Source organism: Choristoneura fumiferana, chromosome Z (assembly GCF_025370935.1).
Source record: "Choristoneura fumiferana chromosome Z, NRCan_CFum_1, whole genome shotgun sequence".
Lineage (NCBI taxonomy): Eukaryota > Metazoa > Arthropoda > Insecta > Lepidoptera > Tortricidae > Choristoneura > Choristoneura fumiferana.
In genome coordinates, this window is record NC_133472.1 from 11030526 (window position 1) to 11056833 (window position 26308).

The 26308-nt window shown below is 36.6% G+C and overlaps 1 protein-coding gene across 2 annotated transcripts in view; it reads right to left on the reverse strand.

The window, feature by feature from the left end:
* Positions 1–26308, reverse strand: part of GABA-B-R1 (gamma-aminobutyric acid type B receptor subunit 1) — a 178083-nt gene that overhangs the window by 21173 nt on the left and 130602 nt on the right. For both annotated transcript variants that reach the window (XM_074086270.1, XM_074086277.1), the window contains exons 4-5: positions 18590–18760; positions 9599–9815 (exon numbers count right to left, since the gene is read on the reverse strand). In XM_074086270.1, coding sequence (XP_073942371.1) covers positions 9599–9815; positions 18590–18760 — 388 coding nt within the window. The remainder of the gene's footprint in view (positions 1–9598; positions 9816–18589; positions 18761–26308) is intronic.

The window sequence follows — 26308 nt, forward strand, 5'->3', positions numbered from 1 at the left end:
CCCGAAATCTGTGAAAAAATCAAACTTCTAACAATCATCAAAAGCTACAGTCATAAAAAGTTTGGCCATACAAATTGGCTTAACAGAAAAATTTAGGGCACTTCCGGCTGACTCGATTTTTTTGCATAAAGTAGCTCTTAATCACAATAAATAAGAAAAATCTCGTCAACATGCGACAATTTGCTATGAGCTTAAACACTGCTAACACTGCATATTTCCTCTGCTAAACGTAAAAATTTCAAAAACGTTTGAACAAATATCTATTTTATTTCTTATAATGTCAAATGAGTTTCACAAAGATCATTTATCTTCAATAATGACGATTTCCATAAGTATAAAGTTTCATTTATTTCACCCTCTCACTAAAAAACGCGCGACAAATATCTATTTTTCTCTTATCACGTGCCCAAATGGCTAGTTTAATAAATATTTATCGATTTATCTTCAATACGACCTTCCATATAAACTTTCAACCCCTATTTCATCTCACAGGTCGAATTTTCAAAAAAGCTCAAACAAATATCGATTTATTTCTTATTAAGGCCTAAATGCCAATTCATGGTTTTATACGACGACCTTTTTTTCGCAATAAAAGATAGAGGTCTATTCTATCTCTGCACCAAATTTCATCAAATCGGTTCAGCCGTTTAGCCGTGAAAGCGTAACAGACAGACAGAAGACAGACAGACAGACAGACAGACAGAGTTACTTTCGCATTTATAATATTATATGGAAGTATGATTAAGTCCATAAAGATGAAGTATTTATTTGATACCTATAAAACGCCACTTAATAAATATGATGATTGATGCACGGTCGCCAGTGTTCGGAAATCGTCGTGAACAGCCAATTGTCTTTTTCCGAAGACCGATCTACAATCTTTATCGCCGAGTACTGTAGATTATTTAACAGGCACCCGTGCCTAACGAGGCTTAGGATTGTTCAGCTATAACTTTAACTAGCACAAATATTGGATTAGGCAGATAACACGTAGAATATGAGGGTCGTTTAAGTTCCTGAGACTGAGTTGGGTGACTGAGATCTATGTAATATAATAGGTTACTTATAAACCTTTAGACGACCAGATGGCCTAGTGGTTAGAGAACCTGACTACGAAGCTTGAGGTCCCGGGTTCGATTCCCGTGTCGGGGCAGATATTTGTATGAAAAATACGAATGTTTGTTCTCGGGTCTTGGGTGTTTAATATGTATTTAAGTATGTATCTATATCTATATGTCGGTGGCCGATCGTAAAATCCGCCAGATCACGAAATTCCTAGGCATATCGCGAAATGCCGCCATTTCATGAATTGGCTAAAGGACATCCGCCATATCGTTCAAAACTCACCGTTTAACGATTTGCCTAGTGATGTTTAGGCAGATCTTAAAATTCCTAGGCATATCATGAAAAGCCGCCATTTCATGATTTGGCCAGTTTAGGCAGATCATGAAATTCCTAGGCTGATCATGAAAGCCGCCATATCGGTTCTGGCACTTCGCCGGCCGCTGCCGCGGCACGCTCGCTTCGCTCGCTCGGCTCGTGCATCGTAATCACAATTAATACTGACCACTCCTCGCTTCGCTCGTTGTACCTAAATTTTTCTTCTTTTCGGCATATCACGATGTGCCCGGTATAGAGCTAAGAATATCGACGAATGCGTTGCTCTAATCGATCTGCAACAAAATACTAACCTCTAAAATACGGGCAGACGTTCATGCGTTTTTCAAATTGTGCACAGAATCCGTTTGATTCACATAAAAAGAATGGAGCTGAAGCTTCTTTTGCACTTCTATTTTGATTTTGAATTCAATCACTATTTTCGGTTCAAAGATCATTTTCTTGTGACGCCGACATTTGTCACGCGATAAACAAACACGGCCGGTCAGCTGGTCACGGCCGCCATTGCATACGCAGCGCCACCAGCGGTCAAAAAATAAACTATTTTACGATTTGCCCGGTAATAGAGCAAGTAATATCGACGAATGCGTTGCTCTAATCGATCTGCCGTATTATCTCTCAGGAACATCGTGATATGCCTGGCCTACATTTAGGCATATCATGAAATGGCGGCGTTTCATGATATGCCCAGGAATTTCGTGATCTGGCGAATTTTACGATCGGCCGCCGACATATATAATTATATTTATCCGTTGCTTAGTACCCATAACACAAGCTTTGCTAAGCTTACTTTGGGACTAGGTCAATTGGTGTGAATTGTTCCGTGATATTTATTTATTTATTTATTTATATTTATATAAACCATTATGTTTATGTTAAAAACGTTCCGTAATAATCAGTGATGTTTCATGTTTACGAGCGCCAGCGAGGTAGGCCATTTCGATTATAAAAGACAAAACCTCCCTACAGCAATTAATTCTTCAAACAAAATTAGCGACAAATTCCAAATAAAACAAGTGAAGTTTGTTTTCACCGTTTGAAGAATTGATTTGAAAGACAATCACCATTCCCAACATCCGTCACATTGTTTCCCGCTCGAAATGGATTCATGAATATACAAAACGGCTCTTATTAACGTCCCGTTTCAGTATTACGATTGTTCAGTCAAAGATAACATTAACAAAAGCGCCGAAAGTGACATCTGTGAAACGGAACTCTTATGCGCCGTTTGATCCCTTTACGTCAAAAAGCGGGCGATGTTATGAATAAAACGAACAAATTGAATCACACTCTTCATAATTATTAAAGCTAATAGAGAAATAAAATTTCACTGTAAAGCACCTGTGGGCTGAGAGGATCCCGTCCGCATCTTGATGCGTAGCTCTTTATACCCCGGCTCGTGATAGAATTAGAATAAACCAGCATACCGGCGGAGCGCAGAAAGCGCGTACAATGACATGTGTGTATTTATTACAAGAGTGTTGTTGTTCTAATATAAAATACATAAGGAATCTCGTGATCCACTCTCCTTCTAATATTTTTGAAACGGGATTATTTTCCGCTATTATGGCCATAACAATGATAGGATGAAAGTATAAATGCAATCACTTAGGGTGGGGCTACGTGGCATGGTCCCTCAGCCGCTGCCGCTGCCTCCCAGGTCGGCTTATCCCGTGAGCAAGGTGCGCCGACCCCGGGATCAAACGTCGTGTCGATCACGCGTCCTTCAGGTTGACATTCAAAGGTAATTTATTTTCTTAGCCTTCCTGTTACTTTCTATGGATAATCGTTTGATGAAATACGATCACTGCGTGCGGGAGGCAAATTCAGGTTATGTATTGGTTTCTATAGTTAAGAGTTTTTTGACGTTATGAGGGTTTTAGATAGAACTTCCTTAGTACATATTGGTTGATTATATTTTATCTTTAGCAAAATAAATTATTTGGTTACATAATTGATTTCGTGTATTACCTTCAGTCTTCGCATTAGATTAGATATACCTACGCAGGTTTTGGACATAGAGTCGAGGTGAACGGATTGTCACGCACACAGTGGCATCATATTTATTTATGTACCTATTCTATTTCTTTTTGTAGTACCGATAGCAATAACAATAACCAAAATTTCTGATATACAAATCTAAGCCGTTAAGTGTAGGTAGACGCTCTATGCTCTATCCACGCCTCAACAGGGGAGATGACCATAATAAAATCTATTTCCAAATGAGTATCAAGCGATTAACGACATATTATTATTTATGTATGGAAGATAGCTAATTATTCGTTGTAATAATTCGCCATCAACCGGCTGAAAGTGCTTTATATCCATTGAGACCAGTTACGGCGTCGTTTTCTCGTGCAACGAAAATGGAAATGAGATTTCGGCTTACAACTTAAGAGTTTCATGGTTTTTTCCTCTACTTAATTTAAAGAACACGCTTTATATTTCCTGATGATTCGCGCGGCTTTATCTAAAGCAAGCAAGGAACGCTTCACTGCTCACCACTTTAATCTGGTGTTTTTCTCACTTCCATTACTGTCGCGTTGTGGTTTCTCTCCCGGGAATCATTCGGGGAAATTCATTAATAAATAACGCAGTCAGCCCTTCGAGAACGATTTATAAAAAGTTCACGACGGAGTCAGATGTTGCTTTAAAAGATGTTGCCTAAGCCCCTCGAGATCGTAAATGTATGCAATATTTATCATACGTAAACGAGCGCGTGCTTTGCTTGGCTAGTAAATAAGTAAAATAAACGTCCGAGTGCTCGACACGCTAATGCCCAATAGACGACACCCGTAAGACACACATAAGATTAAAGATGCCAACCATTGGGACAGTGACGAGCACTTGTACGTTTACCTTAAAAGGATATATTTTCTGACAACTTTCTGCATTAGGGTTAGGCCAAAGCAAGAAGGGGCTGCGGGGGGGGACGTTTCTTTTTTATTATCTTATGCTATGCTATATTATTATGCTGAGTTATTCCAAAAAAAACCGGCCCAGTGCGACTTGGATTAAGTCGGCAATTAAGATTTTTAGACTTCTTTTATTGGTTCTGCTATAAGAACCTTCATACAAAATTTCATGTATTTAGGGAAACTGGAGGAACCCTATATGTTTTGATTCCTCGGCCATTTCTATGGAAACATCTTGTATCACGAGTGAGCTTTCGATTGTTTAGGTACTAGATTACAGTGCTGTGTAGTGAATATTTTTATTATGTAACTCGGAGTTAGGTATGTTTTTGAATGCAATAGTTCTTATCGTACAGTGTACCCAACAAACTTTGCATATCTACTCCATTGACGTACCATAACAAAATTAGGCAAAGCGTTGGGTGTAGAGATGTTAAAGCGCCACGTCACGATTCGGCTCGCAAGTCGCTCACTTGAAATATATGTTGATTGAAATTTTATTATTGCCATAAAATGATCATAATTTAAGCTTTATTCAACATTAATAATGGGAACGTGTCATGGCGTTGCGGGAGTTATTAAACGACTTCAGTTTATCACTTCTTAGCATAAACCAGTATTACTTGGAGACATTTAAATACATAACATATATTATATAGTTACTTGGTTAGGGTTTTTACTTGATGATGCTCTGGCGTGGATGTGCCATCATAAGATCGGTCAAGTACTATTTAATATTATCGTGTTCTTGTTTAAAATTTAACAAACGGCAAGAAGAAAGTAAAAGTCTGTTTCAAATAAGTACCTACAGTCGAAACATTTGATTCCTGACCCACCGTAGAACCTTCTCACAGCTAGTGTGATAATAAATTCCCTTGTCAAGCAAGCAATGGGATACGTAACTATGCATTTTTCTACGAAAAGGTTCCACAGTGGGTCACGATTCAGTTGGTTCGAGTGTACCTGAGGCGTAAGTGACCGAGCGGTGCGTGAGTCCCGGGCCAGCATTGGTCATGCATGTTTAGTTTCCCCTCCAAAATGGTCGCAAACAAGCACAAACAATTTTGTTTTATTAGTTTATTACAGTGTGGCGATCAAAGCCGTCAGTCCCGATTTGACTGATCACTGCCGGCTGTTGGCCGTGACTTCCTAACATTTGAAAGAAACTACTGTATACTGTGTGTGTTTGTATTATTTTATTATTTGATTAGACGACGTGTCGCAACCAAAACACTATTTATGAAGAAGGGAACGCACAATTTTATATTCGGGAAAACTAGAAATATAAATATAAAAATGACGAACGGACATAAAACACGCCATTTTCTGGCGAAGGGCGTTGTTTAGTGCTTTGGCGAAATGGGGCCCCTCGTCACTGCGCTGTGCGGCATTGCTGACACCGCCCTGTTTTTTACTGATCATGTCACCATTGGTTTATATTGACAAGAGAGAGCGGAAAAGTATAATTATGATATATATATCTTAAGTCAACTTTTATTAAAAATCGCTCTGTAGTCATCTTAGTGGTTTGACCTATGTATTATAACTTTCAAGCAGAGGGTCGCAGATTCGAGCCAGGGCTCGCATCTTACAGTTTATAATTTAAAATTTACCATGAGCTTTCAGGTAAAGGAAAACATAGCGAGGAAATTCAATGATGTGTGTGATACGTTTCCAATCCGCACTGAACTGCAGCCCAAGCCCTCTCATTCTGAGAGTAGGCCTGTGCCTGAATTTTGTCGCTTTGACAATACCTTGTGATTTTTAAACACAAATATCAGCTAGTAAGATATTTTATAACACGCTAAGTTGTTGTGTCAAAAACTAAACGAATTTAAAAAAAAAATCGATTTGATTATTAATCGACTTCAAAAAAGATGGAGGTTCTATGTTCGACTGCATGTTTTATTTTATGTGTTATTTCATGTATGCATGTGTTATGTTTATGACGACCGGATGGCCTAGTGGTTGAAGAATCTGACTACGAAGCTTTAGGTCCCGGGTTCGATTCCCGGCCGGGGTAAATATTTGTGTGAATAACAGTTGAAATGAAATAAAAGCTTGTAATATTTTCAATGTTCTTACATACCAAATATAACGACCACGACGGATGAGTCGATAATCATAATTTGTTAAATCATTCTCATTTAACATGAAACGATTACATTTTCCATGCAGATAAAAAAAAACACTTTTAAAGAACTTCCGGCAAAAAAGGCTAGACAGACTTATTTATTATTAAAGACACTAATATTAGGAAACGTTTGTAATAATTTTGGTCAAGATGTCACATGACGTAGGAAATCGTTTTTGGGGGTCATCTTTGCCGCAGTCTGTCAGGCACTTCCGGCTATTTCAGAACTGACAGACTTATGTTGCCCCTCTCTATGGATAATGGGGCTACATGATGCCACGTGTTTCTTAATGATGTCACATGACGTAAAATGAACTTAAAATTTTGACCGGAAGTGAAGGATTTTCTCAAACTTCCGGCTAATTTTAGGTGCGATAGTTTTTTGATTCTTGCTCAGCACAACTTTTTCCACCGTGTGCCATGCATCTTATCGTGATGTCATGTTATGTAGGTAACTTGGGGCTGGGCTCACGGACTAATAGTAGGTTAGGTACCAAACAAATAATATTTTCAAGGTTTTTTTTTATTTTATTTTTTTATTCTACTGGATGGCAAACGATCAAGTGGTAAGAGATCACCGCCGCCCATAAACATCTGCAACACCAGGGTATTGCAGATGCGTTTCCAACCTAGAGGCCTAAGAAAGGATACCTCAAGTGCCGTAATTTCACCAGCTGTCTTACGTCCCCACCTCTCTCCTGTATCTTTTGTTTTCTATTTTTAGTTTAAAAAATATTTTGGAGTCTGTTTTATGAATAAAGCAGTGGTAACTAACGCGTCGTGTGTGAATTTGGCCTGTTTTTACAGCTTTTTTTAGTTACGTGAAAAATTGGAAGCTTGTAACGCGATAAAAAAAAAACTCCTAAAACTATGACTCCAATTCCGAATAAAGTTGTCGAAGCATAAATTTCGACACACTGGCTTTCGTTTTGTTTTATTTACTGATGCTAACAGCTCTGGGTTGCTGACAGTTTCATTATTTCATTTTTGATTGAACGCGGCGACTTGATTGTTGGCTCTTTTATTTTTAAATATTATAACTAAAAATAAATAAAATGTTTAATGAATAACAAAAGAGATTAGAAAAAGGAAAGCAAAACATTTCGCCCCGAGTAACTGTTGAAATATTTTTGCTACCAATTTTTAATAATTTTTAATTTACGTGTACGATTTTATCAGCAGCTGTATTTTACTGTGTAAATGTAACGAAAGTGTCTGATTATCAAAAGGTCATGGTTAAGTAAGAACAGAATCCAATATTTTTGGAATGTGGGAAATATTTATCTTCAAGCAAAAAGAAAAGGGGGAGATAGCGCACGCTTACGAAATGTAATTGTAAAACAACACAGTTTAATACATTTTGAAATTACTATAGGTACAGAACCTAGCGCTAAATTAATATTTAACATTTTCAGCAAATGTCCATCAGCGGAATTAGTTAACAAAAAAAAACACACAATAAAATAATGTATATATAATAAATTACTTATTGGTATTTGATTAGAAAAAAATCGTTAAAGTAAACGAAAATAAAAAAGGATCAAGTGTGTAAAATTAAATGCTACCAGAGCGTGAATTAGGATTGTGTAAATATCTATCTTAAAGGTTTCTATCTCTCACGAAGTAAATAAATTGCTAAGAACTGACAGCGACTAAGAATTGCTCCCAGAGCAATATTCAAATTGACAGAAAAAAATATAAAAGTTTAACTTTCCTTTAACAGATGTAGTGAATAAAGTTTTGCCATCGTATTTTGTCGGTGAAGTTCGTATTTATCTTGCTTTCTCAACTAGCTTACTGAAGTTTACTGGAGCTCATTAAGAAAGCATGATAAATATGAACTTATCCGACAAAATATCGGTATTTTGTCGGATCAAGTGTAATCTGTACAAGAACATTCAAAAGCACTAAAAGCGAGTTTTCAATATCTTTCAGACTATTTGTAATAATAATGGCTTCACTTCAATGGCATGATAAATTGAGCCACCTGTATAATCATATTAAATATCAACTTAACTAGAAAAGATATCTCTTACTTACACGCAAAAACACGCGATTGCTTTTGTAAGTAAGTATTTGGTGTTGCAACTTGAAAAGATTTTGAAAATTACACGTTATTGGCATTAAATAAATATAAATATCATGGGACACTTGACACCAATTGACCTCGTCCCAAACTAAGCAAAGCTTGTACTATGGATACTTGGGCAACGGATATACATACTTATATAGATAAATACATACTTAAATACATATTAAACATCCAAGACCCGAGAACCAATATTCGTATTATTCATACAAATATCTGATGGATGTTATATAATTAGAAATGAAAATCAATAATTGATTAATCTTTTTCACGCTTGTGTCGTGGGGCTTTACTTATTCTAAATTGCATATGTTATTTCTATCACCGCGAAAAGTGACATAAAACGTAAATAAAACAATAGAGCTTTTGTGCTCCAAATAAAATACGTACTATTTCGTGAAACTCCACTGTCTTTATCACTTCACTACTTTCTTTTTAAGACAACGCTAATACCAATTCCTTGCTACCTCTAAGAGTATTTTTCAAGCTTTGACAATTATATTTGTACGATTTTCGATAGCAAAGAATCAGATTCTTCTTCTTAGAACTTTTCTAAGAGCTTGCCGTACTTCTCATTCAAACTCTAAATTCTATGACTACTAATATAAAATCCAGGCCTGCAAAACAGAAGGCAGATTGTAGAACTTATTACCGATAGACCTAAGGCCCGCAAAGGCCTTACCTATCTTTAGGCCTAAATATGCACAGTTAATATTTTTAAATGCATAGAAATGTGAGTATCTATTATAATTATTTGTTGTAAATGTGTATTGTGTGTATGGTTAGTTTTATATATTTTTATTTCGCTGTAATCTATCTAACTTGCACCACCAGCGACAATCTGTTACTTGCTTCATTCTACTGTTAAGGTTTTATCTAAAGCAATAAGGCCGTTTATGAGACTGATTTTTCAAATCACCTAAAAATACAAATCAAAAATTTAAAACTACAATTGCCAATTTCTCTACTCATATTTTATTTCAATTTTTACCACTTTCGTTAGAGGTACTGGTAATATTCTTTAATAATGCTGGTGTGTGTATTATAAACTCAGTTGCTTACCAATGAAAAACCACACGTAAGATTTCCCGTAGAGTCGATGTCTGTAGACTTCGCAGAGCACGCGCCGCGCGGCAACCACGTAGAACAGGCCGACGATGACGCGCGCGTCTTGACGCCGCAGGTTCCGCACGGCGTCACCAGGGTCCGATAGAAATGACTGCCGCGTCACGATTTCGATGCCTGCTTTTTTGCAGTGCGCCTCCAAGTCTTCCACCGTCTGGAAATAAGGGTTAGTTAGACCCCAATACTGCTATGGTATTGTAACAAGGCTTATTAAGCCTTGTTCATTTTCAACCTCTTCCTCAAATTCATGTTTCGGTTAGATTAAAAATTCAATTCAAAATTTCAATTTTCGAATATCCACTGTACTTTCCTATTAAGTACTTTGGTTTCATGTCAAAATGTATTCTTAGCTCAGCAGCCGTTCTATCAACACGTGTTTTTAAGTCTCACATTATCTTATAACTTTGACGTTAATACGTTAAAATACCTATTCGTGCTCATATTTCCATACTTAACACAGTTCAGTAAAGCAGTGTTTTTATAACCCGTTTTATCTAATACTTGAATCCTGTTTTACTTGACCCTCAAAGGGATCTTGAAGGGACATTTTTGTGCCTCTATCTTACTTTTAAAATAAAAATCCTCGAACATCATCCCTTGTCTCTACCTTCTACTTTCCTCATCATCTATCGCTCGCATCGTGACAGTATGGTATGACGTAGCAGGCTTGGTATGTATGTTTGAATAGACGAATTGAACTTTGCCTATTTTGCAGAGTGAGCTGTAGTCGTATTGTTTAAGGTTCACATCTCTTTCTACCCTCATGTTATAGTCAAAATACCATAAACGGGACTTATCACGCTATTATTACACAAGTAATATTACCTCGACGTTTCGGCAACGTTACAGTTGCCGTGGTCACGAGTAGACTGAAGTGTGGGGTGTCAAGTCTGCCTAGCAGCGCGAGTTCTTCGAACTACCCGCACTTGATCACTAATAGTACCGGCACTCGTATCACGAACTACCCGCACTCGGTCACTTTTATTAGTCACCCTATCAAACAAAAAAAAAATACTTGTGTAATAATAGCGTGATAAGTCCCGTTTATGGTATTTTGACTATGAGTGAGAATCACGAAAGTTTAAAACGTTATACCCTCACGTTACACCGTGAGACAAAAAAAAGTGGTGAAAACGATTGTGAATTCAAGTTTGTTAGACAAAAAGGCATAAGAGTATGAACTCTTACTAGCGCATATCCCAAGGAAAGTGCGGTGGGCCCGTGTTGCGATGTCAAGTGATGTGGCACGTCTGCTTGGGCACTTTGTGCTTTTATAATTAGGCATCTACAAGTTTAGGAACAATTTCACTTATTTTATATGTCACAAGGATCATCGTAAAATGATTAACATAGCACACGACAGCTTAGCTCATCTAGCTATTTAGCATCAAAATGTTACTATTTACTTAAAATACACCGCAAAAACATTTTCTTAGCAAACGCAAGCAAAATAGAAGCCCAAGAACACTTCAAACCCACTTATGCAGAAAAAAACTACGGCTGCTCTAATTACATTGAATCCAGTGTGAAAGACTCGGCCTCATTCATTGCGTGGAAGTCCGTAGACCTTGTTATAGTGGGGTCTCCACCTCGCATACTATAAGAGTGTTTAGAAAAAACTTTTCAGTATTTTTTTCTATTTAATGTTCGTATTAGCCGGCAGCTTTCATTAAAGAGCTACATCAGCAATGCTATAGTTATCTTCCCCTCCAATAAGAACACCGCAACTTGAAATTGTTTCGACATTTCGCTTGGATTCATTCATGACTGATATCTCCACCCGCACGCCTTGAATAAAATATTCATTTCGATTTCCATACAACTACCCTTCTGCGGGACGATTTGAACCAACCCGATTAAGTAATATGGGGTCTTAAACTCTCGATCTTTGAATTGTATCTCAGGAGTTCAAATACAAGTTTTATTTGGTATTTATCTATTTTGAAAATGATTTTTACCGATGTCGAATTACCGCTAGATGGTCTGGGTGTAAATGTAACAACAATCCGTATGTAATAGTCATGTATCAGCTGCTTGAAGCAGTGCGATCCAAGCTCCCGCGGGAGTGATCACTCTCGTTTTATTGCCGTTGTTACAATGTATTCCACGCGAGGGATCAAATAGCGTTAGGTATTCTAAGCACCTTTTCAATTCGGTTTCATCAAAGCACTAATTGAAAACCTTTTGGAGCAGGGCGTAATAAAGTACAATAGTTATTTGTGCAACAAGAGAGCAAAGTTGTTTTTTGGTGCGAGTGTTGAATTTGAATCCCGAGCAAGCGAAGGATTCTATAATTGAATCACGAGCGTAGCGAGTGATTCTAGGTTAGAATCCTGAGAGCAGTGAGGGATTCAAATACACGTGATGCAAAAAAACTTTGGTCTCGTGTGACACATACAACTTTTCACCTCAGCAGCGAGAACACAGGTTAGAATAGGTAAAAATGACATATACTTACCCATTTACAAAACAAACATTATAAAAATATATAAACAATACGATTATTAAAAAACAATTACACATAATAATCACATTTAGAAACCTTTCCTCAAAAACTATACGTACAGTCGCCATTACATCTTTAAAAAGTCACTAAAAAGTTAAGAATGCCAGACAATGATCAAGTCTCCGGGAAGTAGAGAGGTTTTGAATTCGGAACGAAAAAGTGTCCAGTAGGTACGATACAAATCTCATACTCTTAACATAACATGCATTGTAATTTGAACTTAAAACTACTTACCTACTTGTAAAATATTATACCTACTGCAAAAAGCCTGACTTTGGGTCATTAAAAAGGTTGAACAATAAACGTATAAATTATTATAAATGTTATTATACTTTTAAATATGGATTTATTAGGATTTATATTAAATAAACATAAATAGATTGAGTTGCAAATTCATTCAATTTGACATATATTTTTGCAACTCAGAGGGAGGCAGTATACGGAACGCTAGGTAAGTACTAAAAAAAAAACAAGAGCAGCGGCTTTCGTCGTTGCATACTATATTAAAAGAGTGGGAAAATGTTGACATTTTGGAAATATCTCTTTTTCATATAATTTATTATAGATATATTTTTAATACTTACTCTAAATTTAATTTAACATTGTATGTAATCAACACATTTGATCTTATCTCTCGCTTTTTTCGTGTTGAAGTAAAATTGCCAGATCAAAGTGAAGTTCGAATATTTGTAATTCAGTGAGTAGGTAGATCCAGCACTGTCTAGAATTTAAAAAAAATAATTAAAAAGTTACTTTGTCTCACGGAGTGAGTAAAATGCGATTTTGCTCACTGGATTCTCATAGCAAAACCTGGCTGTTTGAGGTGCTGAGGTGAAAAGGTATTTTTAGTTAAGACATGACTCATCATCAACTTATACTCAACCGTTTTGTGAAATAATTTATCTTTATCTTTGTTAATTTCTAGGTAGGTACTATTATGATATAAGTATAAGTAGACTTCGCTTTTATTGAATTCGATTCAGTTTTGAAGGTGAATAAATTCGGTTGATGCAACGAAGTTTTTGATACCGCCGTTCTGATTTTAGTAAACTACGTGAGATTTCATACTTTAAAGCATAAAAGTTGAAGTGGTTTTCGAAACTCTGTTGTATAAATTTGTTTTAAAGATGTCTTTTGATTCACTACGCATCTTGTGAAAGAATGGTGCAAAACACGCGCTTGGGTCGGGAGTGGTTGACTTGAAATAATAATATTGGAATCTAATACGAGGTCGACAATATCGATGCGATGTTGAGTGCTAATCACAAACGTACTTTATCTATCAGCAGACAAAGAGGTTGGCGTGTCACACTCCACTCGAAGTCGATACCAACGAATAACTGTCGATCAAACGATGTCAGTCACGCGACCGTACCTACCTAACATAATCGTTCGATTCGATATAATTTCGTATTTATCGGTCTCATATTGTCCCTGGTATCTTAACGTGTTCAGAAGTTATTCAATAGTTAATAACGGACTGAGTTGTTGAAAACTATGCTAATGCATAGACAATATTTTCCTTTAACAGTTTGAACAAACGTCATGAATATAATGTTGTGATTATATTAGTGTGTGCTGTACCAGTTATTAAAGCTCGTGCAATAAATCTTCGGTTAATAGTTATTTGTGCAACAAGAGAGCAAAGCTGTTTTTTGTTGCGAGTGATGATTTAGAATCCCGAGTAAGCGAAGGATTCTATAATTGAATCACGAGCGTTAGCGAGTGATTCTAGGTTAGAATCCTGAGAGCAGCAAGGGATTCAAACACACGAGATGCAAACAAACTTTGGTCTAGTGTGACACATACAATTTTTCACCTCAGCAGCGAGAACATAATTTAAATGTAACACTAGAATAAAACCACATATAACTACCTGTTTACAAAACAAACACAATTTTTTAAATATAAACCGATTATTTAGAAACAAATATGTATAATAATCACATTTAAAACCCTTACTCAAAAATGATACGTACAGTCGCGATTGCATCTTTAAAAAGTCACCAGAAAGTTAAGAATGCCAAACAATCGGAACGAAAACGTATCCAGTGGGTACAATACAAATCTCATACTCATAACATGCATTGTAATTTGAACTTAGAACTTCTTGTAAAATATGTCATACTTATTTTTTAATACTGCAAAAAGCGTCATCTTTGGGTCATTAAAAAGGTTAAACAATAAACTTATAATATATTATAAATGTTATTAAACCTTTAAATATGATTTTATTAAGATTTCTATTACATAAACATAAATAGCTTTGTTACAATTTCATTCGGTTTTACAAATATTTATTCCAACTGTAGCTAGAAGCAGTACTTATATGGAATTCTTTTATAAAAAAAATCAAGAGAAGCGGTTTTCGTGCAACGAGGTTGCATACTTTTATTAAAAGATCTGGAAAATTTTCATTTTGGAAATATTTCGTTGTCATGTAATTTATGAGGTATCGATATTTATTTTTAATACTATAAATTTAATTTAAGATTGTAATCAACACATTTGATCCTATCTCTCGCTTTTTTGTGTTGAAGTGAAAGTGACAGATCAAAGTGAAGTTCAAATATTTGGAATTCAGTGAGTAGATCCAACACTGTACTCAGCATTTAAAAAAAAATAAATTAAAAAGTTACTTTGTCTCACGGAGTGAGCAAAGTGCGATTTTGCTCACTGATTTCTCAAAGCAAATTGTTCATTGACTGAATAATTCTAAGAATTTAATTTAATACAAATAATTAATATCATAAATTAAATTAAATTTATACAATTATTGAATTTTTACATAAATACTCGTACTCGTAATATCCAAAATAACAAAGCAGGTCAACCCCGTCTAGGTCTTAAGCACTAAGTTCGTTAACAAAAGTCAGGACTCAGGAGGATAGAGACGTTAAAGGACAACTATTCCGGGGAATTTTTGATGCAAATAACTAGTATAGCTATATGCAATGGAGAATATTTTGGGGATAATTGTTATCGCTATCTATCGCAAAATTTTGTGATAGAAAATTTACAGTTTTTCTAGCAACAAAAACATGGATTTAGTAATATCACGCGCTCAGCGTTGTTAAAATAGTCGTGTTACGTCATTATTATTTCAGCTAGTTATCAGGCTTATTACTGTATCTACTGAATCAAAGGGTCTCGTAATCAATTTGTTCCTTGAGGCAAGTCGAATATGAATGTAAGCGCCTCATTAGTTTGAACTTAAAGCGATACTCGATAAAGCGATAAGTTAAAAGGATCCATTACCTTAACAACAACTTTACGGATGGTGTTGTAAACTCACCGACTTGGGCCGCCGTCTGAAATTACACCTCGTTGTTAAAAGTGGCTTAAACAAGGTCGGATATAAAAAATAAGTGAGAAGGAGTACCCGTTCACGGAGTTGTATATCCCTAGAAGCGCGCTTGGTTAGATGTTGACTGAAATTTTTTTTGGTCGATCAAATTTATGATAATATGAGAATGGTGTTTATAGAATAATAATTCATATTTAAAAAATAAAAAGTATTTATTTACACCTTAACGTATTATTTTGGTTCTCTCTGACTTTATAAACTATCTTAACCAAGAAACTGACTTAACGACTGACAGTTACTCCGAACCTCTGAAGCAAAAACATTCCAGTTTGAGTATTAAATACGTTAGAAAGCATACGAGTAAGGACTCATTAAAAGAAAATTTCTAGAAAATCAATATCTAAAGGGGAATTTTCGGGCGAAACAATAAACGGATACTTACTTCAAAATATTTGGACTGAGACGTGATTTGTACAGAAGTGACGTTGAGAGGACATTTTGACTAAATTTCATAGCGATAACAATAAGGCTGCCGCGTTGCTGCGCCTGTTAGGACGGGCAAGGCGCCATAACAATAAGGCTGCCGCGTTGCTGCGCCTGTTAGGACGGGCAAGGCGCCATAACAATAAGGCTGCCGCGTTGCTGCGCCTGTTAGGACGGGCAAGGCGCCATAACAATAAGGCTGCCGCGTTGCTGCGCCTGTTAGGACGGGCAAGGCGCCATAACAATAAGGCTGCCGCGTTGCTGCGCCTGTTAGGACGGGCAAGGCGCCATAACAATAAGGCTGCCGCATTGCTGCGCCTGTTAGGACGGGCAAGGCGCCATAACAATAAGGCTGCCGCGTTGCTGCGCCTGTTAGGACGGGCAAGGCGCCATAACAATAAGGCTGCCGCATTGCTGCGCCTGTTAGGACGGGCAAGGAGTCATAACAATAAGGCTGACGCGTTGCTGCGCCTGTTAGGACGGGCAAGGCGCCATAACAATAAGGCTGCCGCAGTGCTGCGTCTGTTAGGACGGGCAAGGCGCCATAACAATAAGGCTGCCGCATTGCTGCGCCTGTTAGGACGGGCAAGGAGCCATAACAATAAGGCTGACGCGTTGCTGCGCCTGTTAGGACGGGCAAGGCGCCATAAAAATCAATAGAAATCGTAAGATTGCCTTCGTCCCTTCTGATAATTTGGATCACTATTACCCCTTCACGTGTTTCGTCTTTGTTTATGCTTATTTACCTGGCTACGTCGAAACCAGAATGTGTTTATGTAGGTATGTAGGTACCTGAGGTATATACGATAGTAAACCGTTTCCCACATAACTTCTGAATTGCTTACACAAATATGTTACTATGGTCTTATTGCGTCGGAATAAGAGTCTGTGATACTTATTTTTGAAACTTTGAATAAGTTCATATTTTTACACTTGACTGTACCTACTAACAAAACTATGGATTTAATGTGAAATAAATATTACGTAATTAAAAATATTATTGTTAAAAGCACCTTAGTTTTTGTCTAGTTAGGTACGAGATTTATGTTGTCAACTTAAATTATTAATGGAGCCCTCTAGATAACTAGTCATAAGTTAAATAGGAATGAAAAAAAGTTGGAATAAAATGGATTAATTAGCACAACTGAAATATAACTAGCTATAGCTTGCTATTTTGCTAATCTAGCGAATGAGAATGAGCGAAATTACGAGTCAGATAAGTTAAACACTTTTACTTTAATGGTCTTTCAAGTTCTGAAAAAGAATCCTATAAGATAAAAAAAACTTGCCGAACTAAATAAGTCACGTTCCTAGGAAATTAAATCCCAAACAATTTAAATGACACTTAGTACACTAAGGGGCTGTTTCACCATCCATTGATTAGTGTTAACTGACGGTTAAATGTGATGCCGTCTCCGTCTATTAGAACAAAACAAATAGAGACGGCATCACATTTAACCGTCAGTTAACACTAATCAATGGATGGTGAAACAGCCCCTAAATCCTGACTACGAAAAAATCGCTTGCTCTAAAAGTATGAAACAATTTTTTTTCCCTGTAATTTTTGTCTAGGTAAGTTCTATTCAATATTTTATCACCTCGATAAATAGAGAACTAACTTAGTGATTCATCGACATAGTGATTTATTTACTCGAAGTTTTTAACCCGGAAAAGTAGATACAAAGTTCCCGTCGCAGGCCGACGAAGTTGCAGGCAATAACTAGTAAATACATTATACCTTTTAATGAGCAATTCTTTTACAATATTTTATTTATTAATTTACTAGCTGTTGCCCGCGGCTTCGCCCCCGTTGTAAGTTTTCAAAATTTAATTCCATAAAAACCTTCTCCTGACAATAACGAACATAACTAAAATATAATTAGCGAATCGTTCTAGCCGTTCCCGAGTTTTGCGATTCATTTTTATTTATACAGATTATACCATCTCGAAATGGCTCCAACGGTTTCTATAAAATTTTATATGTTGTAGGGGACGCACCACTGATCTAGCTTGAATTTCAGCAAAAAAAATCCCGAATAAAGCTGAATCATCCAGATACTAACAGTATTATTTTAATGTTACACAATTGACAAATTTCAGTTGAATTTTATGTTTTAACTATTAGATTTTACACATCAGTCAGCAGTTATCCAAGATCTGCCATTCGTGATTAGTGTTTACAAATATGATGTATATGTTTTAAGTATCACTCAAAGGGAAAAGACGAATGTAAAAGTTTTTTTTTGTTCCTTTTCTACGAATAACTATAACTCTAAAGAAATCAATAGGCACGTTATTTCATTTATGGGTTTACATAATTTATTCCTGCTGCATGATTAAATAAATTAAGTTTGGAAGGTAGCAACAGTTGCCCAAATCCCCCTTCATTAATTTAGCCGCAATGTTGTGTCTTTGAGTATAGTAAGCCGTCATTTCTTAATTTTGAAAATATCCTTGAACACAATTTAATTATACTAAGGGGCTGTTTCACCGTCCATTGATTAGCGTTAACCGACGGTTAAATGTGATGCCGTCTCCGTCTATTCGAACAAAACAAATAGAGACGGCATCACACCTAATCGCCAGTTAACACTAATCAATGGATGGCGAAACAGCTCCTAAATGCACTCACCGATATGAACACCTCCTCAGCCTGCTGTAGGATAGCGATGCGGGACCAGCCGAACTTCTGCATGAGCTTTATCCTGGTTGGGTTGTGGACGGTGGCAGAAGGATGCGTCCGGAATAGGGTCGGGAAGCGCGCGCGGTCCGATAACGCGGGCGACGACGCGCCGTAGCATAACTGCGGACAATAAGCCAATTTAGCTTAATATTTATTGTTATTGTACTCTATGACATTAGACATAAGGAACAGGCATGGATCATAAGATAATTTAGAGAAAGTATTTAAAGGTAACTATTCTCTTTTTATTTCAAAAGTAATGTAGGTACCTACCGTAAGTATGTTTCATAATAGTAGATTATTGTCGTGGCCTGGAAGTAGGCAATTGCTGGCTGAGTATGAGTATTAAACGGACGAGCTTGCGAGTCCGTTTAACTAATACGAAGCCAGCAATTGCTGTTCCAGCCGAGACTAATATAAAGGTATTCTCAAAAATGGTGAATAATTCAGAAATAGAATAAACTTTTTCTCAAAATATATTATAAAATTTAATTTTATTCCAATATTTTTCTTATGCTTTCCCGCCTTTTTTCATTAAAAATAAACTGCAGGTGTATTTTTCCACCGAAAACACCACAAGCTATTTCAGACCCAATAGAAAAATGGCTGATACCGGCCATTAGACTTGGCTGTATACGACTTGTGCCAACATTTCCATGGCCTTTTTAACTTAAAAAAAAAGTGACTGATTGCAGGCGCGCTAATTCATTATTGTCGAGCTAGCGCGCCTGCAATCTTTTTAACTTTTTAATTTTTCGCTGACCATAAACTATGCACTTCACCTTCTGATATGTAAGGAATAATGTCAACTTTTACGGACATTTTTGAGAAAAAGTATAATCATGTGTAAAAGAATTACACGCTGTGTATAAATTTCAGCTATCTATCTATTACGGTTTTTGGAGTAGCGTGTTTGTAATCATTCGGGTGAGGAATCAAAAGAACGAGTCATGACTTGACATCACTTAGGCTAGTGCGAAGTCTCACTCAACGTAACCAATGGCGGACTAAAACTTTTTGAGGCCCGTGGTGATCTTTAATTTTGACGTAAATTACCAGAATTTGGAAACCATATCATACGGAAATATTTAGTTTCTGTTTCAGCCGTCTTCACTTTTTCACGCGGGAGTTAATTACTTATGTTTTTTTTTCTGTAGAACAATGTATACAGTTTGGTCTGTCAAACAAAGTATACATGCAAACGTCATGTCAAGAGACATCGAATCTTTCGTAGTTTATAGCTTTCACAGTGACCTCACATTTTAATTGAATTTCATTGTAGGTACATGTCGGTGGCCGATCGTAAAATTCGCCAGATCACGAAATTCCTAAGCATATCGTGAAATGGCGCCATTTCATGATATGCCTAAAAGTTGGCAAACATAACATGATGTGCCCGGGAAACAATATTTGCGACAAATCGATTAGAGCAACGCATTCGTATAAGTATATTCCTAGGGCACATCGTGATATGCCAATAAAAAAAAATAGATATGACGAATGAAGCGACGAGTGGTTAGTATGAATTGAGACCACAAAGCACGAGCCAAGCGAGCGAAGCGAGCGTGCCGCGACAGCGTCTGGCAAAGTGCCAGAAACGATAGGGCGGTGTTTCATGATATATGCCTAGGAATTTCATTAGGTATCTGCCTAAACTGGCCAAATCATGAAATGGCGGCGATCCATGATATGCCTAGGAATTTCATGATCTGCCTTAACGTCACTAGGCAAATCGTTAAACGGTGAATTTTGAACGATATGGCGGATGTCCCTTAGCCAATTTATGACGTGGCGCCATTTCACGACATGCCTAGGAATTTCGTGATCTGGCGAGCATACATGCGTACATACCGATCGAGTTATCGTGTGGTGAAGGTGATAATTAATAAACTGCTCAATGTTTATATTAAGGTTTATTACAAAATTTAACTAAACCCTAAACTCAATCAGTCATCATCTCATGTCAGCCGAAAGACGTCCACTGCTGGACATAGGCCTTCCCCAACGCTCTCCACTCTTGTGCTTTCCGCATCCACCGCGATCCCGCGATCTTAACTAGGTCGTCGCTCCATCTAGTTGGGGGAATCAGTACCAGGGGAAAATATAGTTATGCTACACTTTAATAATAATTAATAAGTAAATAAATAAAATAAAAATGCAAAACGCGACGTATATTCTCATTTTCATTGTTTGCCCTATTATATTCATATTCGTATGCGAAAATAAAAGCTACGCCACCGCAGAACTGGGAGGTAAAAACACCTCCCAGTAACGGGATTCAGCGGTTTTTAATCCAATTTTTTTATCGTAAAAGAGTAAATATGCAAAGCGTAATTGACTAAGGCATTTCAGCATTTTATTCATTTGTCCGTTTAAAAAATTATATGTACCTAAGTGTACGAGCACCGACATTGTTTTCATAACATTATTACCAAACAAGAGTTAAGTATAACGGGAATCGTGGTAAGTAGTGTGGTACGTTTTGTGATAAATGTTTAGCGATTAAGACGTGTAAGATGCAAAAATTACGTAATGGTACGTAATTTTGTATTTATGTATTAATTAATGTATATGAATTTGAAACTGAGGCTCGATCAAATACAAATAATTGAAAAAGTAATGGAAGCTATGTATCTTCAAGAACCTTAATTACAATTAATTATTGGTTAATTTAATTTCCTAAAAATCTGTTTACGACAAATGGTTTCATTACTTAATGAATCACCTTTCCGATATATTATCATCTTTTATAAAGCATATGAATAAAGGCTTAATAAGCGATGTTGCTCATCGTCTATTGTGTTTAATAGTAGTAATACCTGAACTGAGGTGCGGCATATTGGCGTCATTAGTCTATGTCAGAGAACTCTCCGTTTGGTTATTCTGATTAGTCACAGCTTATAGCTTCAAAGCTGTATGGACGCTACTGTCTTTACTTTCTTGCTGTATTATAATTAACAACACTACGCTCATTGCGCACAAAGTCCAGGTAAAACTCTAACGCAATGGGATTTCTGACATAAAACTCTTGATGTTATTCTTTGGTTCACTCCCCATCGTCCGGTAAGCTCTTTACTTTGCAAACCATTTAGCTAGGAGGAGGTCAGTCTATTTGTATAATTTTTAAAATGGGAGAAAGCACGCATCTTCGTAGTACCAATCAGTGATTTAGTTTGTGCCCATATTATGTACCTACTTATCCATAGTATTTATGTACACGTCAATTTGTTTTCTGAAGCTAGCATTTGAAATTTATCACCTTATTAAAAATCCCTATATTACTGCAAAACTCCAGCTACCTAATATTACATTATTCACTAGTTTTCAAAATTTAAGTACCTAGTAGAGCTGTAAATTTTCTACTGCCAATCATATTTCAAATATAATTTTTTTTTCGCCATTATCGAGTGTTTGCACAATTTATTTGGTAGCAAGCTTATTGGTTTCTAGCTTACAAGTATTGGGACGGGAGCTCCCATGAGAGCCCATTGCTAACTTTTCCTTACTTATTGCGAAACCTTTTGCTCTTAATTTGCATGGCCTTTATGGTTCCGTAAAGCCGGTAAAACTTTTTTAAACTGCCTTGTATGTAACCAGTGACAAAATTTCATACAAAATATTGGAATAGGTTGTATTATGCCTATTTTGATATATAAAAAAAAATTAACGTATGTCATATTTGGTTTATATTCGATTTGTTGACATACGTGCTTTTCTTCTTGTATGGATCGCCATTAAAAGGCTCTCATAAGACAATTTGTTATTTCACTGTTCTTCTTCCCACGTTGTGGAAAGCTGCTCCCCAACACAAAAACCAGCACTAAGTATTTTATTTATATTCGAGACAGTTATTTATTTTAATTTTTTCAGGTTCCGTTCTTCAGTCGGCAAAAACAGAACCCTCATAAATTGACTTCTCGTTGACTTATTTGTCTTTCGGCCTGTCTGTAAGTATTTATAAGTAATACCTAGCCGTTTTCCGCTACAGTGACTTGAGTTGCATTTATGGGCTGGGATGTTTAGCCCTTACATGGGTGACGTAGCCGATCTTTTCAGAGAACGTTCTTTTGCAAGCAGCACAGATTGACATAATTGTAGTCTATGTTCGACGGCGGTCTTGCTTTTAGTTCGTCACGCCTGAAACCTAGTTCTCGTCTTCTTTTTCTCTGTCAATACCCATTATCTCAGAAAAGCGTTGCTCAGTTACATTTTGAAGCAGTGAAGAAACGCTTATCTACACAATCAAAAAATACTCTTTTTAAAAAAGTTCAATTTAGTAAAAATAATAATTCTGAAAATAGTTTTTACTTCTTAAAGTTGGGGCCTCAGCAAGAGCCAGCACGAGTGATAGAAGCCCAGTTGGTACGTAGGATAGGTAGACGATTATAAGTCCATAAGATTTTACGTATAAGCACATTCCCACAAAAAAAAACCAGTTCGTAAGTGACGAAGTTATGAGGTGACAAGCATAAAATAAAATAAAATTATCAACCGAATTTGTAACTTCCCCCTTATTTGAAGTCGGCTAAATTATAAACGTTGGAAAAATAAACGACATCCATTGGGAACGTGAACAATATTTTTTCCCAGAATACACCTACATAGGTACTGTAATAACCTCTTGCGTCCATTGATTTGAGACTGGCAGCATAGTTCCATTTTTGAATAAAAATATTGAACGGACGCAAGGGTGTTAAAAAGAGAAGACTTGTATCCGAGCTGCCAACGTAGTATGTTGATTTGGAAATACATATGAAAAGATCATAATGAAGTGTTTTTCTTAATATAATAGAATATTATTAGGATAGTGGACCGTCCGTCCACTACAGTACCACAATAATCTGAACTCTAAGATAAACAACAAGTCAATTTACTTTCAAAGACTTTCAAAGATTTCCTTTTCATTGCATTTCATGAATTACATTAATCTCGTAAAAGTCAGTTTTAACCTACAGCATCATCATCCGGGCTAGACCTTATCCCATCTAATTGGGGTCGGCCTTCCTTGTCCGCAATTTCCACTTCGCACGGTCATGTGCCGTGCTTGCGTCCATTTTGCTTCTTTGAGGTCTTTCTCGACCGTCGTCAGCAAAGTGGAGGGTGGTCTTCCACGTCCTCGCTTCGTCAATGGCAAATTTAGGGCAAGCTTACGATGTGGTCTTCCGGCCGTCTCTAAACGTGAACATACCATCTGAGGCGTTTCTCCTTGGCGTTTATACCTACAGCGTGATAATAAATTTCATTGGTATATTAAATAACTGTTAATACTGCAGAACATAAAGGCTAAGGCAGGGCAGGGCATTTAGAAAGAATAGATGTCAACAGAGCAGTTTAAACTATCGCGAGCCAAGTACACCTAAAGTAAAGGTGTGTTGTGTGGTCGTGGCTATCACGCCAGCAACACGTAAAGGTATCAGGGCTCTTTTTAGGGTTCCGTAGCCAGAATGGAAAAACGGAACCCTTATAGTTTCGCCATGTCTGTCTGTCTGTCTGTCCGTCCGCGGCTTTGCTCAGGGACTATCAGTGCTAGAAAGCTGTAATTTTGCACGAATATATATGTAAACTATGCCGACAAAATAGTACATTAACAAAACGAAAAAATCCCCCCGTAGACGTAATGTGGGGGTGTTTTTTTTTCTCATCCAATATTGTAGTGTAGGGTATCGTTGGATAGGTCTCTTAAAACGATTTTTCGATTCAGTGATTAGTTTGCAACATATTCAACTTTAAAGTGCAAATTTTCATTAAAATCGAGGCCCCCCCCCTCTAAAATCCAAACTGGTGGGTGGAAAAATTTGAAAAAATTCAGAATGGTAGTAAGTATATCAAAGTTACAAGGAAAACTATACGGTTAAGTTTTCTTGAGAATTATTAGTTGTTTAAGAGTAAATAGCAGCCTAAGGTATAAAATATACCTTAACTTGGAATATTCCGTACAAAATACGAAATCCTTAGAAAAATATTACTTAATTTTTTCGTAATGGCTCCCGTACCCTATTTCGGGCGTGTCCGACACGCTCTTGGCCGGTTTTTATATTGTACAACAACACCGAGATTCATGATTTTAGATAAGTAACGCAACAGTAGTTGGCGTGGGTGTACTGCCTTTTTGGCGAAATATTTTTCGCCAAATTTCACTTAGCAACCAACCTTTCGCCGAAGTGTCATTTGGCAAACCAATCTTTGGCATAACTTTGCTTCGCGTTTTTCTTATTTCGCAACATTTTTATATTGCAAAATTTTACTTCATCACACTTTTATGTGGCAAACAATTATGTAGCAAATGATTGGCTAAGGCAAATAACAAATAGTCAAATAACATTTGGCCAATTTTTACACATAAGGTAGGTATATCAGTCATGATAATAAAATGAATAAATGTTAAATTATGTGGCGGTGAGCGAGCGAAGCGAGCGAGCAAGACGAGACTAGGCAGAAGCGACTTGGATAGGTTAGGTTCAGAAGGCTAAGGCGGGAGCGAAGCGTAGCGTAGCTTCCGCTTTAGCCTTCGATGTTAGGTTTTTTTTGTAACAGAACGGAAAAAACATTGGTTTGCTTGCTTGTTTGCTTGCTAAATTAAGGAATGCCAATCAACGCATTTGACGAATGACACAAAACACAAATGACATCTTAAAAATAATCCCAGGTAATAATTTGCATAATAATCATTTTTCAAATCATTAGTTGGGAAATGATATCAGTGCGAAATGTTGAGTTGGGAAATGAAATTTCGCCTAAATAAAAGTATGGGATAAATAGTTTGGGAGTTAATAATTTGCTAAATAATTTTCGCCGAAACATTAGTAAACCGTTGGCGTGTTACGATCACCTTATTCAAATATTAAAGAGAAGGCCCAGGCAGAGGCAAGTGAGCTGTAAAAGGGCTTTGTAGAAGAGGATTTGAGGTGCATATGCAATAGAACATCTTATAAAAGGAAGGTAAAAGACAGGTCAAAGTGGAGATCATGGAGGAAGCCAAAAGCTGCAAAAGGTTGTAGCACCGCAGGACAGAAACTTAATGTTAGTTGAATAACAAACAAACAAGTTACTGCATCCGAATGTTTTTATTTTTCAAAACGGATAAATATAACCTAGAACCTCTTGTCTCTGGTTAACTTGCCAAATACTCAAATATTTTTTTAAATAAGGATTTGCGGTCTCTGTCTGTCTACAACAATTTTTAAGTAAGTACATACACACATACATACAAGTACGTAGGTACATACAATTGAGTTACACAAAAATAGAAAATCATTATCCATGCATGTTCTCCATCAGAAGGTATTACATTAAAAGCATTGAAGTAGATATAAAGCTTACTGAAAGCTCTTATTTGCGTTAGATGTTAGAATTGAATTGTACCTACCTACTTATTTATGTACAAAATTTTGTAAGAGATTTTGACTCTGATATGATATAAAAGCATTACGTACATGAAATAAGAATGCGAATATAATATATAATATAATTATTCATATTTCTATACCTCGTAATGTTGAATCGTACAATCGCTAAGTATGTATTCGATATATTAATAATATCGTTGGAACCTTCTCGAATGGATAAAGCGAGGCAGTCGTCGGGGGTATTAGCGCTAACGAGGGACAACTTTCAGTGTACGTATCACTGTTCATTTTGAGTTCAAATTGAATTTGCGTATGCAAACTA